The 18,169-nt window shown below is 44.3% G+C and overlaps 1 protein-coding gene across 1 annotated transcript; it reads right to left on the reverse strand.

The window, feature by feature from the left end:
* Positions 1-5,101: 5,101 nt before the first annotated feature.
* Positions 5,102-6,139, reverse strand: GPR119 (G protein-coupled receptor 119). The gene has a single exon (XM_049644286.1). It carries the CDS (start codon positions 6,137-6,139, stop codon positions 5,102-5,104), a length of 1,038 nt encoding a protein of 345 aa, XP_049500243.1.
* Positions 6,140-18,169: the final 12,030 nt, after the last annotated feature.

Genomic DNA, 18,169 nt, shown 5'->3' on the forward strand with positions numbered 1-18,169 from the left:
TCTTGGTCATACGTGACTTTAGTCTCCTCCAGTGCGCTGGAGCAAATGGATCCTGCCTGTCCCGTTGTGTAGCAGGCATTTTAAAGAACAAGGAACTGCATTAAAACAGACTCTGAGACCCTTAGCAGCTGCATTGGTGGTTTCTAGGACTCCTTATGAGAGGGCTCTTTGAGCCCAGTGGGTGATTATGGTCCCAACAGCTTGTAAATCCAGTGAACATATGGTTGGGTAGTAGCATGTTAAGCTCTCATGTACTTTACCCTGCACGGTTGATCCATTAGGTGGAGCACGTTTCCCTTTCAGCAACACTGCAAAACTATGGCTTCAAGGCTTCAACTGCATCAGGACTGGTCTCTTGGCTCCATGTGATTACGTTTTCATGTTCTCATGCCTACGTAGCATTTTACGGTGTTGCACAACACAACTACCTCAGAAAACTTGAAGAGTGAAAACACTGAAATACCTGGATATTAGACAGTACCATATTGATGATGCAGTTGTACTGTGAGAGGTGTTCTTAATCTGCTGTGTCCCATTAGTCCAGATTTCTAAACTTACAGATTAACTCCAGCAGTAGGACATATGAATAGGGTTCCTTTTTTTAAGAAAACAACTGGTAAACCCCTTAGTACAGTTTATGCTTTCAGGAAGCAACTTTTATTGCTATGAGATCTTCATATCCGTGTGGTCTGTTCATTTATAGCTCATTCTTGACCTCTCTTAGCAAATACCCTAGGGAAACATTACACTTCGAGAAATGCCAGCAAAAACGTGAATCAAAATTCTTATAAATGTTTAATGCTTCTTGACCTAGTAATGCTTCTTTGTAGAATTTATCCTAAGGAATTAAACAGATGTGCCAAAGATTTATTTTTTAAAATTTTATTTTGAGAGAGAGAGCAGGGGAGGGGCAGATAGAGAGGGAGAGAGAGAGAATCCCAAGCAGGCTCCATGCTGTCAGTGCAGAGCCTGACATGGGGCTCAGTCTCACGAACCAGGAGATCCTGACCTGAGCCAAAATCAAGAGTCGGGTACTCGACCGACTGAACCACCCAGGCGCCCTAGACGTGTCAAAGATTTATACACAAAGGTATTTATAGTGGTATTAAAACAGTGAGACATTGGAAATAACAAATGTACAACTATAGGGAAATGGTTAAAACATATACTCATGATGAAATAACATGAAACCGTTACAAGTCATGTTTTTGAAGAAAACTTTGACAAAAGAAAATATGCACAATATAAAGTGAAGAAAACAGATGAAGAATAACAGTGATCATCTCTGGATGGTACAATTATGGGTACATTTATGATTTTATGTATTTAAATTTTTTTCTGAAATGAACAAAAATTGTTTTTATAATCAGAAAAGAACCTCACTGATACATCATTATAGATCTCTGAAAGAAATCCCAGCAAACCTGGGGCAATTTCAGCACCTAGCTCTCAAAAAATGTTTTTGGAGTAGGTAGATAGATGGACGAATGAATGAAGAACAGTTGACACTTGTAAGTACCATTACTGAGTTTATATGACTGCTGAAATAAAAAATGAAGGTTTGTTAATTAAAAGGAGAAGATTCCAGACCAGTCAGCAGTTTGAAGGATGGCATGGGAGTTACTGAAGGAGTCACAAAATAAATGAGTGGCTGATGGCAGCCAAGGAGTTGTAGTCTGGCCTTGGGTCCATTGCTGCTCTTGTTGCCCGGCTATCAACACCATGTTTCCTCTTGTTCTATGTGTGTCCTTGAAGTATCTCTTGTGCCTGCTGTTTTCATTGGTCTCTATTCAGTTTGACCAATGACTGAGAAAGTATGAATGACATCAAAGTCACAAGTTCATTTTCCATTTGAATCACTAAATACTTTTCCATATGAGGAGAAGATATACTAAGGCTAACTCTGGCTGGCCAACTCTCAGACTTGGACTTATTATACAAGCAGGAGAGTTTGGTAGATAAGGGCAATCTGCCTCTAACACTTGTGACACCACTCACAATTCCCCTATACAGAGGGCTGTGTGTTCTTATGTTCTTGTGAGTAGTCCTCTCTGAAACATTTGTGCTATGAATAATGTTAGCTACCCAAAGAATTAGTAGAACACTTAGTCATGTCACAGTTTTTATAACAAATTCACAAGCTCTTTATGGAAATTATAAATGGGACCGATTGATCTACATTCTGTCCTCCACGGTGTTAATTTCTTTTGGCTATTTTGATCAAATTGCTGAACAGGATCTGGCTTCTCTGCAAGGCCATCAGGAGACACCATTAGATGTATGAATGAAATCTAAATGTTTCCTCTCCAGTGCATGCCCGTATCTGTGCCAGAGCTTGTGTCAAAGAAAGCCATTAGACTTTTTGCATATTATTCTGTATCTCTGCTCTTGGTGGCTTATTAAACACAGTGTTCTTATTTGCGGTTACTCTTAAACCCAAATGTATGATAATAGGGCCTTGTTTGTATTTGCTGTCCCTTGATCCTGAGATTTACTGTTTGTCTCTTTCAACCTGAGTTGTCTCTCACCGCTTGTTTTCAAAAACATTCATGGGTTGAGGAATTCACAGTTTGGAGCCTAACTGTCTTTGTCCTGGAGGCCATAATATCTACAGATATGACAGACTCCTTTAAATTGGCCAGCTGGATATTTTATTCTTTAGGATTTTTAAGTATGAGGAAGAGAACATTACTTGAGCACTAACCATGTGCTGTCATTTACTAGACATTTTCCTATACATTATTTGAGCTAATCCTTTTGATAACAATATAAGGTAGGCATTATTACCCCAGTTTTACAAATGAGGAAGCTGTAGCTTTGACAATTAAACAACTGAATGGTAATTTGGACACTGGTCTATTGGACTTCAAAGTTTGTGATTTCCACTGAATATACTGCCTCCCAGGAATAGCAGAGTTTTTTTAGACTGAGCCTAACACCACAGCATTCACTTAGCTTCCCCTCAGTTCCTTTTTCCTATAATTTTCATTCCACTTTGCTTGTGTTACCTTGGCAAGATCAGTCCTTTGCAGCAAGGCCAGGAAGTTAAGCTTTGGACCACCAGTAAGGAGGGCATTGATTTGAGCCTGCTTCCCATTTTGTCCCCAAACCCCGTCACTGTTTGTGTTTTACGTAGTTCCCAGTAACTCATAACCCAATCCAAGAGGGTGCCTATTGCTGGCATAAGTGATACTTGCTGCGTGCTCAGCACTTCAAGGCACTTGGGGTTCCATCATTCACTTGAGAGCCAAAAAGTTCTTCAGTTGTAGGAACATAAAGCCTGCTCTGGTGAAGGCAAGCATGGTCCTCCTCTGGGCCACTGTGGTAAACAGAGCAACTGCACAAAATAGTCTACCAAAGGAGGGTTGGTGTGTATTAGAATAGATCAGCGAGAAACAGGCCATTTGTGCTGAAGGTAGAGGGTGAAAATAGGAAGAAGGGAATTTTCAAGTGTATAGAAGTGGAAAGGGATGAACATTCACCTCCAAACAACTGAGGGATACAAGCTGGGAGTTAGTCTAAGACTGAAGGGAAATTAAAACCCAAGTGCAAAACATCATGGTGTGGTGCCATCCTGTGGAGAGGAGGACAGCCGGATTCCATCCTGGTTTGGAACATTTTAGTTTCAGATGTGAATGAAAAAGTTCATGGGCCTCTTGGAATTAGCCTTTACACATTGGACTCAAATGCATCCTCAGGCCATCATTTTAGAGATATCAAAGGGTTAACCTTCCATGGTTGTTTCGGCACCAAATTCAAATTTAATCCATACTGTATTGGTTTCTTCTTGCCTTCTTTGGTTGTCCACTCAGCAGCTTTCTAGGGAGTTAATCTAGTTTAGGACCTCAAGAGACAAATTTCTAAGAATCCTCTGTGGAGACCAGGAGATTGAGGAAAGGGTTACAAGAAAGCTCAGGAAGACTGAGCATAACTCCTGGGTTTCTTTCCCAGTCTGTTCTCGAATTTCTGCTGCCAGCGTTGCCCAGAGGGAGCCTGGCCATAATTCCTGGCTGCCAACAGCCATTTTTTTTTTTTTGTACCCACAGAAAGCAAGATGAGACACCTGTTCCTCAGCTGGTCTCCTGGGACATGTTGGAGGTATCCCCTTATGTGACTGAGTTTCTTAGGAAAATGCAGATTTAAGAGTGTTTAAGAGCTTGGCAGTGCCTTTCTTGGTACCTAACCCTTTTTCCACCTCCTTCACTTCTAGGGTCTCAGAATTTGTGGTTCAGCATTCTCATCAAGTAGCTACAAGTGACCATAAGCCAACTGAGGGGAAGGGGCCCCACAGAGTTAGTGGTAGAGTGGGAGGGGTCGTAGCAGAAATAACCACAAGATTGGCTATTTCCAAAGAAACAGTGTTTTGAACTCCATGAAGTGCGAGAGAAGACAAGCTGTAGAATCTAATTCAGGTTCCTACATTTCAGGCAAACTCACTACTTAAAATGTCTGATTTACATCAGGGAGGGCAGGACTCCTCACTTTACCAAAGCCATCACTATAGTAAAGAGTTGAGAGGAACAACCTCATGTCTCTAGTGCTGTGCTGTCCAATATGGTAGCTACTAGCCATATGTGGCTGTTGAGCATTTGAAATATGGCTAGTTTGGATTTAGAGGTTCTGAAAGGTAAAACACACACCAGATGCAAAGATTTAGCATGAAAAAAACAGTGCAGTAATTTTTATATTGATTACATATTGAAAGTATGTTTTAGATATACTGGGTTAAATGAAACATTAACATTGCCTTTTTTAAACCTTTTAAATACGGTTACTAGAACATTTAAAATTATATGTGACCTGCATTATACTTATGTTGGATACTGCTGCTGTAGTGTATTCAAGAATAGGATTTGATTTTTTAGCATTATTTCAGTAGTACATTTCTTTCTACCTACCTGTATAGGAGAGACAGATTAATTGCAAAAGAAGCATAGGGAGGAATGGAGATTTGCAAATGAGAAATTGGTTACAGAAGAAAGTCAGCACCCTACCTCAGTTCCTCTCAGTCTGGGGTGGGGGCAGTCAACTGTCTGAAGCAAGCACTTTCATTCCCCTAGCTTTGATTTCCTAGTTGGGGCCCAGAGAGGAGAGGGAGAAGTCACTCTGAAACTTCTCTGCCCTCACCATCTTCGCCATGAAGCTGTGAGTGGGAGATAGTGGTGATAGGACAGGAACTTTCCCTGGGCCCCTCTGGGCCACCATCCCTGGCTGAGAGAAGAAGAAGGAATGAGGTGAGCCCTTTCTTCACTCCCAGGGCCATCTGGTAGAGCTGCTGCCGCACCTCCTTCTGCCAGTAGGCATAGATGAGTGGGTTGAGCAGGGAGTTGCCCACACCGAGCAGCCACAGGTACCGTTCCAGCACCAGGTAGAGGTAGCACTTCTGGCAGGCCACCTGCACAATGCCAGTGATAAGGAATGGGGTCCAGGACAGAGTGAAGCTCCCAATGAGAACAGCCACAGTGCGGACAGCCTTGAAGTCGCTGGGAGTCCGAGGAGGCCGGTATGCTCCGGCCATGGCTCCTGCTTGTTCCACCTTTCGGATCTGCTGGCTGTGCATGGAGGCAATCTTGAGCATATCACAGTAGAAGAAGACAAAGAGGAGCAGGGCTGGGAAGAAGCCAACGCAGGAGAGGGTCAGCACAAAGCGTGGGTGAAACACAGCGAAGAAGCTGCAGGGACCCTGGTAGGTAGTCTGCTGGAATATGGGGACTCCAAGTGGGAGGAAGCCAATAAGGTAAGACACCAACCACAGCCCGGCAATGCAGGACCCAGCCATGAGCCCGTTCATTATCTGGAAGTAGCGGAGGGGCTGCTTGATGGCAAGGTACCTGTCAAAGGCAATCAGCATGACTGTGAGGACAGAGGCAGCTGCGGAAGAAGTAACAAATGCCATCCGAAGGCTGCATAGGGTCTTCTGTGTGGGCCGAGGTGGGCTGGAGAGCTGGTCTGTGACTAGGCCAGAGATGGCCACACCAAGCAAGGTGTCGGCTACAGCCAGATTCAAGGTGAAGCAGAGACCAACACCATCATTCTTGTGGATCAGCAACAGCACAGCCACAGCCACTAGTGCATTGGCAGCAATAATGAGGGAGGCCAGGACAGCAAGAGTCACTCCAAATGGAAAAGATGACTCCATGTCTTGAAGTGGCAGGATTTCCACTTACCAGGGCATTCTGGCTCTCCAGCTCAAATTCTCACGGGCTGGGAGAGAAAGGGCTGGGTTCAGAGGGGCATCAGAGATCTGGCCACGACTGGCAGCTTGCCATCTTTCAGATCCTGCTGATCAATGAGATTCACTCACCCTTTCTCTTTCAGTCCTCAGCCTCTTGCCTCTCCAGCTCTCTGAAGGCAGCAATCCCTGTGTAGCCCTCCCCCTGGCCGCTGTGCTAGTCCCTCCCCCTCCAACTACCAAGTTACTAGACAACTCCCAAGTACCTGTGCATACTGTCTCGCCAGGGTCTCTTCCTCCATTGATGCTTCAAGGACTTTCTTTGGAGGGCCTGGGGCATTCATCTGATCTCCTGTCTGGCAGAAGATATAATTGACTCTAATCACACTTTTTCTTCCTCCATAGCTTGATATTAAACTCCTACTTCTTCTTTTCCCAAGCTTCAAGTACTAGCTTAACAACTGATCTCAGCTTAATTAAGCATTTGCTTAATAACAAATTCTCAGTTACTACTATTACTGCTTTCAATCAAGCAAGATGATCATAATCAGTTGAAGTGGGAAGTGAGGGCGGGCAGACTATTTAAAGGCCCAGCATACTTTCAGGGGAGCTACCACGCATTTAAGCTATCTTTTGCTTCCTAACACCTCAGAGTCTAATTCTCTAAAATAGGGGGTGCCATCCCCCTCTTTTTCATCCCTCAGATCTTGGCTGATTCAGAAAGGCAGGAAAATGAAAGCAGGTAATTGTTAACAGTTGTTAATTCAGTTTCGACCAGAACCCACTCCCTGTCTAAAGCTGCTGTTTGTTGGGTATACTCACTGAAAACGTGTCTCTGGTCAGAAGTCGTGGTTGCCAGCCTTGCCTTTCTTGATCCTGTAGCCCCGAGGTCTCTCTGGGACAGGAGAAGAGGAGGCGAGCTGCATTCTGGAAAGTGTCTGCTGTAATATTTGGTTGTGGAATTTTCCATTTCCACTATGGATCGTGTTAGGCTGAAGGGTGGCAGTGTTGCCGAGGCAGGTGAGATGGGCTCAGGCAGGGCCGCCGCTGTGTAGGTCACTCCCATTTTAAGTTGTATATCCATTTGTTCGGGTACATTAGAACTAACCTTTTGCCTGCTACTCTTGGATACCAAGAAGAGAGGGGTGGGGAGAAGAGTGGTTTGAAGCTTATTTACTCAGTTCAGGTGAGAGCACAAATGGGAAAGGTTAGTGTTTTAAGTGAGGGAGTGGAGAGCAAGGTGCAGAGTTGGAGGCAAATATTATATCCAGGATGTTTTGACAGTCGGAGAGGGCTGTTGACAGAGGTCTCTCCTACAAATGATCACAAAGGCTGTGGCATGGGGACTTGGTACTCCAGCTGCCAGTCTGAGAACAGTTCTTATGCTTTGGTACCTCCATTAGGAAGCTGACTTCAGGTTGCTTAGTACCTGGCCTGTTTTATGCCTGGATCTAAGGTGTGCTCTAGTTTCCCTAGCTCTTGTCTAGGAGTCAAGATGGTCCTTTTGAAGCCCATGCTCAAACTTGGAAGGCTTGTTAACACACAGATTCTTGAGCCTCACCCTGAGTTTTAGATTATTTATGTCTGGGGTGGGCCTGAGAATCTGCATTTCTAACAAGTTCCCAGGTGATGCTGATTCAGGGACCCCATTTGAGAACCAGTGCTCTAGTGAAATGGTTCTTTTTTTTTTTTTTTTTGAAATGGTTCTTAACCTTAGCCGTGCTGTGGAGTTACTTGGTGACCAAAAATACTGATGTTTTGGGTCACACACCAAGAGATTCTGATACCATTAGTTTGGGGTGTGACCTATGCATCCGGAGTTTTGAAAGCTCCTCATGTGATTATAATACTCAGCCAGCGGTGAGAACCACTGTTCATTGGTAGAAACACAGGCTCTGGAGTCAGGACACTATCTCTGTGATTTTTCTTGGAGAAATGAATTCACCTCTCTGACTCAGCTGTGGCTTCCTCGTGTGTCCCATGGGGACAATAATTCCTATGTCACAAGGTTGTGGGGATGACAGAACGAGGTATGATGGATATTAAAAGGCTTCATGAACTATAAAATATTACACAGGTACTTTTATCGAGTGTCTTCTAGTCTCTTGTTAATCAAAGTGTGTATCAGATCAGGAGCATTGGTAGGACCTGTGAGCTTGGTAGAAATGCAGAATCTTAGGCCCTTCCCAAGACTTCCTGAAGCAGAGTGTGCACTGGAACAAGATCTCCAGGTGATCCGTATGCACATTAAAGGTGTCCTTTCCCAGCACCTACTCTCGGGTGCCTGGTTATGTTGGTTTATTTTGCTGCTGTGGCAAACTGCTACAAGCTTAGTGGCTTAAACAACATAGATGTATTATTTTACCCTTCTTGAGGTCAGAAGTCCGAAACATGTTTCACAGGGCTCCAATTAAGGCGTTATCAGGGCTGGGTTCCTTTGGGAGGCTCTAGGGGAAAATAATTTCCTTGTCTTTTTCAGCTTTTAGAGGCTGCCTGCATTCCTTGGCTCATGACACATCATTCCAACCTCTGCTTCTGTAGTCACATCTTCTCTGACTCTGACCCTCCTGCCTCCCTCTTTTAAGGACTCTTGTGATTATATTGAGTCTACCTGGATAATCAATGATATCCTCCCCATGTCACATTTTCAAAGTGCTTTTTGCTGGGTAAGGTAAAATATTCACAGGTTCTGGGGATTAGGACATGCACGTCTTTGGAGGGGGGCATTTTTGTGCCTACCATACCAGTGTTCTCTGCTGCCCACATCTTCTCTCTCCATCCCCTAAAGATGCTCTTCTCAGTGTAATCTTCCTTTGCTCATGTCCTAGACATTTATTTCTTTTACCCATCAACACTCTCTTGTTTTCTGTCTTATCTCCTTAGGCATCCACAAGGTGATTTAATCTAATCTAGGAAGCTTTGGAAAAGAGTGGGCTCCCTGTCACTGGAAATATGCAAGCAGAGCCTGAATGCTCACCTGTCGGGAAGGCCTTAGAGATAATTCCTGCAGCAGTGCAAAACATCTGCAAAACATCGTTATTCCCGTTGCGTTGTCTTTCAGTCCCTATGCAACCTATTATTGATGGGCCCCTGGGAGTCTTCCGTTCCTCAGCTCCCTCCCTTCTTTCTTTGTTGTCCCCACCTCTGTGTCCTCCTTGGCTTTTTCTGTTCCCTTTCTCACACTACCACACAGACTCAGCTGTGTGTCCTTTGGCTTTGCCCATGCTGTGAGGTCAAGACCACAGAGAATGTGGTTCCTTCCTGGAAGGCCAGTGGTTAGTCCTTATGGTCCTAAGGCTGAGGGTTCTCAGAGTCTCTAGAGTGGAGCGTTGATTGACAAGGTAAACAAGTTGGGGTTGACAAAGGGGAGGAAGGTAAAGGACGAGAGAGCTTATTCTCTGGTCAAACTATCCCATAACCAAAGCATTAAATGCTGGTTGTAGTGGGCTAAGGATGCAATGGGGTGCTTTGTGCACCCTGAGGGCATGGGACCAAGGACCAGAGGTTTCAACTGGAATGAGTGTGGAGGAGAAGCCAGGCTTCAAAAGAGCCCGCCTTTGGAGCCAGGCCCCTGGGAGAGGAGCTCTAGGAAGATATCCAAGACAAGTGATGCCTGATTACTTGTAGTGCGTAGACCAGCCATCTGCCTGTATGATTTAGCTGCATCTTGCCCAGGGACAAAAGCAGCAGTGACATTTAATATCCCTCTGTGAATGACTAGACCATACATCCATTGCTGTTAAATATTACGCAGTGGTGTGAAAAGAATGGGATAGGCTTATATGTCCTGATGCAGCCCTCCAAGCCTTATTGTTGACTGATAAATCAAGTCACACATCAGTATGTAGCATCTGGACCCACTTACAAAAGTAAAATCCCAAACCCCAGCTTTATGTGTGTAGAAGTGCACAGAGATCACCATAAATACATGTTAACAGAGAGTGAATAGCTTTAAGGAGGGGAGTGAGAAGCCGGGATGGAAAGCGACTGTCACAATTTACTTGGAATACTGACTTGTTATGTATTTTCACAGTGAGGATGTGTTCATGTAATTTCAAAAGAAAGGGGCGCCTGGTTAAGCATCCGACTTGAGCTCAGGTCACGATCTCACAGTTTGTGAGTTTGAGCCCCACATCGGGGTCTGCACTGACAGTGTGGAGCCTGTTTGGCATCCTCTCTCTCTCTCTCTCTCTCTCTCTCTCTCTCTCTCTCTCTCCCCCCCTCCCTCTCTTTCTGTCAATAAATAAATAAATAAATAAATAAATAAATAAACAAACTTAAAATAAAACCTCCTCAATAACAACCCCCTTCTCCCCATTTCAGCTCAGGCACCACTTTGCAAAGGCCCTTTGCAGACCACAGCCAAATGCCTCTGTGCACACACGTACATTATGTATACACATAGTTTTACACTTGCTTTTGCTTACACTTTGTTACCTGCCAGTGCTACAGTTGTAGAAAGAGGTTGTGTGTGTGTGTATGGCGAGAAATGGCAGGGCAAAATGGGGTGGGTGGATCAGTATTTGAGGCTTTAGTCACTTCTTACAGTGGGAGGCACTTTGAAGAAACAGCCCTAGACTTCTGGGGCTTCTGAGCAGTCGTGCAACAGTGATACCAGCTAATATTTATGGGGCCTTTAAAATGCTGAGTACCGTGCTAAATGTACAACATATTCTTTAATCCTTACAAAAATTCTATAAGGTAGGTACTGTTAATATTCCAATTTTACAGATGGGCAAACCAAGGCATGCAGAGGGTGACTTATTTGTCCAAGGCCACACAGCTCATACAAGCAGCAGGTGTTGGAAATTCTCAGGCCAGAAGCTTGTGTGGAACAGCCACCAAGAATTTGTCCTCTTATCAACCATAGAGACCACCGCCCCCCCTTTTTGTTTTGGCAGTTTGTGACTCTGTGCCTTTGCACATCTTATTACCTCGACCTTAATGCTGACACTTTTATGCTTTGGGTTTTTTTACAGGTGCTTGAGCTCAAATTAAATAGAAGACCCTTCCCCCTTGTTGGGTCACTAAAGCCCAGTAATTGTGGACGAGAATTTTTTTTTTTTCTTACTGTGAGTCCAAGGAAATATATGACTCTGGACTCATGTATACCTCTCCACTTATCTTCCCACTCCTGCTTTCCATTATTGCTAGTGCCTCTCCCTTTTAGCACTTTTCTTATCTTTCATCTGCACTATTATAGCCTTCTAACTGCTTGTCCTGTCTTTCTCCCCTGTCAACATCCCCTTCCAGCATGTTGATGGAGTGCCTGATCTGTGATCGTTACTATGCTCAGAGCTTTTTGGACATTCAAGTAACACCTTATGAGATAGGTGTTATTTTTCTCCCCACCTTAAAAGTGAAGATGCTGAGGCTTGGAGAGGCAAAAGGGCCTGTCCAAGGTTACCCAGCTAGGAAGCAGTGGCAGAGCAGGGATTGGCATCCAAGTCTTATCACTCCTTGTCCAATAGCTTTTTTCTACTCCATGTTGCAGAAGCCTGGGTGTGGTAGGCTGAGTAATAGCTCCCAAAGATGTCCACTTTTGAATCCCTGGAACCTGTCAATGTCTTGCCTTATGCGGCAAAAGGGACTTTGCTGATGGGATTAAGTAAAAATCTTGAGATGGGGTGATTATCCTGGATATTATGGGTGGACCCAATGATATAATCCCAAGGGTCCTTGTTAGAGGGAGGCAGGAGATCAGCAAGCAGTATTAAGGGGTGTGATGATGGAAGCACAAGGTGGGAGTGATGCAAGGAAGGGGTCATGAGCCAAAAATTGCAAGAGGCCTCTAGAAGCTAGAAAAGGCAAGGAGACAGATTCTCCCCTAGAGCCTCCAGAAGGAACCAGGCGTGCTGACGCTTTGATGTGAAACTGATCTCAGATTTCCGATGTCGAGAACTGTAAGATACTACATTGGTGGTGTTTTAAGCGCTAGGTTTGTGGGAATTTGTTGCAGCAACAGCAGGAAACTAATACATTGAACTAAAGGGTTAATATGAGGAGGCAATTAAAACACTGGGTACTGTTTATATTGCTGCTTGGCAGTGCCTGCTGCCCAAGAGACATTTGGTTGTAATACTACAAAGATTTCTACTTACCCAGGAAAGAGCAGCTTGCTCTGCGATGCCAAATGCCAATGGCCATGAAGCCCAGCAGAGGGCAGACACTCTTCAGGGAGAAAGCAATCCTTGGAAAGGCTTTGCTCCTGTTTTCCATATAAATAGGAAGGGTCTTTAAAAGGAAGAAAGATCCTTCTAGGCACATGCAGGTTGCTCTGATTGTGTTGCATCTTAGTTATGCCTTCATGCAGGCCAGAGGAGCGCGGTGAGTACAAAGACGTTTTCATTTGCCACCCAGGGCTCAGAAATTTCTTGCTCCTTTTATGTATTCATATTGTTGGGACTAGTGCGTGGAAATCCTTCCTTGCCCTGAAGATTAGGAATTGGGTAATAAGGCACAAATACTTTTGCTTAATTGCCATGGCTTGTGCAATGGGGGTGGGGTGAAGGGAGAAAATATACATTCAATTCACATTTCTTTTTTCATTGAAAGTCTTTCTTATCACACACACTTGACAATGCATGATCTCATTTAATCCTCACAATATGCCTGTGAGGTGATATTATCAGAAGTTAATTCAGGCTAATTAAGTTGCCCAGAGTTCCACAGCCAGCAGATGGTAGAACTCGGATTTGAACCCAGGTCTGCCAAGTCTCCGCATCTGCATTCATATAACGATGCCACCTGGTCTCTCCAGAACTATAATGTTGTTACAGAAAAAAGTTGCTGACCAGAGGCAGTGAAAGCTGTGTGGCATCATCCTATGGCTTTGAAAACTCATGCCCAGCCTCATGATGGATGTCAGCGTCCACCGCGCACAAGAATGCATCCCTGGGCCTTGAGCCAAGGCAGACCTGCCCTGTGTTTCATCTCTGAGGGCTTTGCTTGCTTCTCAGTTTGTCTTTCTGATCACCCAGCTGTTCTAGTCCTCACAATAATGTGTCTCACTTGTCTGGCTTCTCTGCCCCACGGCCACCTACTCCTTTCCCTAATATGCAGATTGTCTCCTACTCTCTGGATCAGTGTTTCACCAGGCTCTCCTGCTAACTGGCTTCTTCCCCTTTGTCTCAATATGTCATTTTATGGTATGGATTGGCAACAGAACACTCCAGAAATAATGAGAATGACTGACAGGAGGGTAAAGGCTGATAATGCAAGGAGTATTTTGGAGACTAGAGGGTAGGGCACTTAGTCATTGGCTTGGAGATTGACCTGCTTAAGTGCAAATGTGATGACCTTTTAGGAACTCCTGCTCTAGGCAGGTTCCTGACATCCCTCAAAAATTCTTTTCCATTCAGCCCCAGTTCAATTGGCCCACCTCTACTCATCCCACCTGGTCTGATGATCCGATGCAGTTCAATTCTGCATGCATGCTCCTTAGACCTATATACCGAAGGGGACTTAACATCATGAATTTAGAGTAAATGTGATTCATGATCACAGGTGGGCTCTGCTTGGATCAGAGCTATCTAATGCCCTAGCAATTTCTTCTTCATTCTCTCCCTTTATGCCCTGAAACTGGATTCTGCTTTTAAAGTCAGCTCATCAGAAACCTTAACCTCTTCTAGGGGCACCTGATGGCTCAGTTGGTTGAACGTCTGACTTTGGTGCAGGTCATGGTTTCACAGTCTGTGAGTTCGAGCCCTGCGTCGGGCTCTGTGCTGACAGCTCGGAGCCTGGAGGCTGCTTTGGATTCTGTGTCTCCCTCTCTCGCTCTCTGCCCCTCCCCCACTCACACTCTGTTTCTCTCTCTCTCTCAAAAATAAATAAACATTAAAAATTAAAAAAAAAAGAAATCTTAGCCACTTCTAAAATTTGTGCTGCTTGAGGTTTGGAAATCTGCTTTGGCCTGGGCACTGGAGAAAAGCTGAACAACAATGAGCAGGTGATAAAAGGACATCTGTCATGTACCTTCTAGAAGGCATACTCACCCCTGGAAGTGATTTGTCCTCCTCTTTCTCCAGAGTTTGGGATTCTCTATCTAGCTCCTCAAGATTATACCTGAGAGTCAGACTGCTGAGAGCGAGCAGTTGTGCCGAGCCTGGGTGGAGCCAGTGGAGGGTGCGGTTGTGCTTCCAATGTATCAATATCTGATGCACATAACTCATGCCAGTTCTCCTGCAACAGCTTCTAAGCTTTGTAAACTGCTCTGAATTATCTGTGGATGACAGTATTCATAGATAATCCTTAGACGCTCTAGTGCAGTAGTCCTTAGCTGTTGTTTTCTGAACCATGGAACTATTTTGGAATCTGTTGGAAGCTATGGACCGTTTCTTTAAAAATGCACATGTTCATGTTACATACACATCATACAAGCAAACGCAGGGTCCTTATAGACTCCCTGGAGCCCATGTATGGATTCAGGTTAATATCCTTGGAAGAGATGGTAAGATCTCCTGTTAACACAACACATCATTTCTTATTCTCTATTCCTCCAGGCAACCTATAATTAAGGAACAGACCCCTTAAACAAGTATATTTAACAGCTTTCTTTACCTCATGGAAGTGTGGCCTGTATCCACGCTCTCAGGCTTCTGTTTTGCTTCCATCAGGCAGCATTGCCCCTAAGTCTCCAGTGTTGGAGCAGGTAAGTACAGGATGGCATGCCGTTGGATTTTTGGGTCCTCTCAAGTCAACTTTCTTGATAGTGACATTGCTTTGGACCAATTGAAATAAATGGGCAAAACACTGAAAGCTTAAAGGTCCTTCTGCCAAGAGAACTTTCCTGTGGTGTTTGACAACATTGGTCACCTTTCACTATCTTCTGGAATCCTGCTGCTTCACCTTCAGCCATCCTTCTCCTCCTTGGTCTCCTTTGTTGGCTCCTTGGATACTTTAGCTTCAACAGTTTGCCGTATGAATTCATCAGTTTTCTCCCAAACCAGCCTTCCTCCCTGCCTTTCTTACTGTAGAGACTAGTCATTACTCATCTAGTCTCTCAACCAGAAACCTAAGTGCCATCCTGAGATGTTTCCTCACCGCCCATGTCTACTTTAGGCAACATGTGCCACTGAAATCTGTTGACTTTGGTTCTTCCCATCACAGCCAACTGGTGCCCCAGAATCAAGACTTGCATGCCTTTAATCCATCCTCCATACTTGTTCCAAGGTGATCTGAAATAAAATTGACCATTTTATCCCCAGGGTCAAGGGACAATACTTGCATTGTATTTTTTCCTGACATGTAATTTTCTCTCTAGACTTAGCATCTTATCTTTTGTATTCTCAGCACCTAATACAGTGTTTGCATATGGCAGGTCCTCAACTAGTGGCTGGCTTGTTTGCTAGTTGAATGGCTGACTGATTAAGCCATATGATCACTTCTCATTGCCTGCAGGCTGGAATCTAACCTTCTTGGCTGCATCTGCAAGGCCTTTCATAAAATGGCCTGAAACCTTCCATCTTCATGGGATGCCCTGCCCCATCCCATCTCCTGGTCACACCGTACACTTTTCACACTTTGATGCATTTGTCTCTTGTGATTCTTCTGCTTGAAATGCTCTCTCTGCATGGCATCCATCCTGTCTTCCATCTTCATGGTGACTGCCGTCAAGGTGCAGCTCAACTGTCCTCTGCCTCACCATAGCTTTCCCTGACAATCTCCTTCCCAATCCCAGCTCCCTTTGACCCCTGGTAGTCAGAATTAATTGATTCCTCAACTTGTTCCAGTGACATTTCATTCATACCTTCATTTTGACCCTCATCCCTTTGTATTATATTTATTCATATATGTAAATATCTGGCAACATTTTGAGCTATTCAGGAGCAGGGACTGGGTCTTATGGTCTTGTTTACTGTAGTATCCCCAGCATCTAGCCCAGCATCCCAGCACTCAGAAACATAGAATATGCCTTTACATTGGTGTCATGTGTGTTCTTTACTTTTTAAAAGTATTTTCTCTGGGGCGCCTGGGTGGCTCAGTAGGTTAAGTGTCTGAGTTCAGCTCAGGTCATGATCTCATGGTTTGTGAGTTCGAGCCCCACATCAGGCTCTGAGCAGACAGCTCAGGCCCTGGAACCTGCTTCGGATTCTGAGTCTCTCTGCCCCTTCTCAACTTGCACTCTGTGTGTGTCTTGCACTCTGTGTGTCTCTCTCTCAAAAATAAGTAAACATTAAAAAAATAAAAAATAATAAAAGATTTTTTCGTTAAAAAAAATATCAGCATGGGACACCCTCTCCCTTGCTATCTCCCTGAGGCAAACCACCATCATCTCCTGCCTGAGTTATTGCAAAGCTTCCTAGTCTCCTTGACTCTACCCTAGGCACTCTCCTCAACCCCACAGTTTGCAGCCAAGGTGATCCTGCTAAAATGTAAGCCAGACTAAAATCCTTTGTTGGCTTCTCACCTCACACTGAGTAAAATCTAAAGTTGCTACCCAACATGTCCCTGCCTGATCTGTTCCCCTCATCTCCACTTATCCTATGCATGTTGGCTAAGGGTGCAGACGTTGGAGCCATACTACCTGGATCTAAATCCTGGCTCTACCACTGGCCAGCTGTGTGACATAGGGCAAGTGACTTAACCTCTCTGTGCCCCAGTTTCATCATCTGCAAAATGGGGATAATAGTATCTACCACATAGGATTGTTGCGAAAAGTAAATGAGTTAATGTATGTAAGGTACCTAGAACAGTACCTGGTATGTGGTGGGTACTAAATCAGATTTTGTTAAATAAACAAAAATATGTTATTCTCTTCCTTGCCTGCTCCTCTCCAGCTACTCTGGCCTCCTTATTGTTTCTCAAACACATTCCTGTCTCAGGACCTTGGCACTTAATGTTCACTCTCCCTGAATACTCTTCCCCCAGATGTTGCATGACTTGCTCCTCATCTTCTTGCAGGTCTCTGCCTCCGTGTCATTTTTATCAGGGAGGCCTTCTTTGACCCATCACCCTTTTAAAATAGCAACACTTCGTAACTCTCTGTCCCCTTACCCTTCATAGCACTTCTCAACATTGGATGTATGTTTATATGTTTATTTGCCTTCTTCCCCAACAAGAATGTAAACTCCGTGAAGACAGGAACTCTCCTTGCCTTGTTTACTGTTATAACCCTTGCACCTAGAACAGTGTCTAGCATATAGTAGTTGCTCAATAAATATTTGTTGAATAAATGAACAAAAGACAAAAGTGAGAAAATAAAGGTCACGATCTCTCTGCCAAGATAACACGGCAATAAAAAAATGTAAGTGATCTTTGGATAAAGGGAAGAAAATTCTAACAGTATAGAAAGAAACATAGGGAAAATAAAATCCTCTCTCCTATCCTCATCTGTTTCCCTAAAGGTAACCATATCTCTGTGTGTTTGCAACTTCATTAACCAGCAGTTGTATTGGTTGCTTGCTATATGTGCAGAAAAGTGTTCGAGGTTTGAGGTGCTGAGGGCTTAGAAAGGAAGAGCCTGTATTTTCCAGGATCTTACAGCCTCCCTGGGGAGATGACATAAAAGAGTTGTGATATGCTGCAGAGTTCAGAAGTGGGAACCATCACTGTAGACTAGTGAGGTCAGGAAAGGTTTCCTACTTGAGAGATGCCCTGATGGGAGTTTAGAGCTTGGGTGGGTTTCAGAGAGAGAGAGGAGTGGCCCAGGGGTATAGGGGTCTCCCAGCAGGGTGTCTAGGCTGGATAATGAAAGGAACCCCTGAGGGAACGGATAGAAGTGAAAGCTGGCTGAAATTGAGGCTTTGTGTTGGGGAGCAGTGGGAGAAAAGACTGGAGAATAGGGGCTGAGGCACTTATACAAGTACTGAAAGAACTAGGAGCCATGCAATAATGAAACAGAACCGTGACTGGATGAGATGCAATTTATAGACACTGCAGTAGCGCAGTTATTAGGACTTGGTGATTGGATAGATATCTTTGGGTGAAGAATAGGGAAGACTGAAATATAAAACCCCTGTTTTTGTACCTGGGCAACCAGGCAAATGTTGATAACAT

The sequence above is a fragment of the Panthera uncia genome, chromosome X, assembly GCF_023721935.1.
Source record: "Panthera uncia isolate 11264 chromosome X, Puncia_PCG_1.0, whole genome shotgun sequence".
Lineage (NCBI taxonomy): Eukaryota > Metazoa > Chordata > Mammalia > Carnivora > Felidae > Panthera > Panthera uncia.

Excerpts from the sequence above, each read along its gene's own strand:
- GPR119 (XM_049644286.1), bottom strand. The coding sequence starts at position 6,139 with ATGGAGTCATCTTTTCCATTTGGAGTGACTCTTGCTGTCCTGGCCTCC.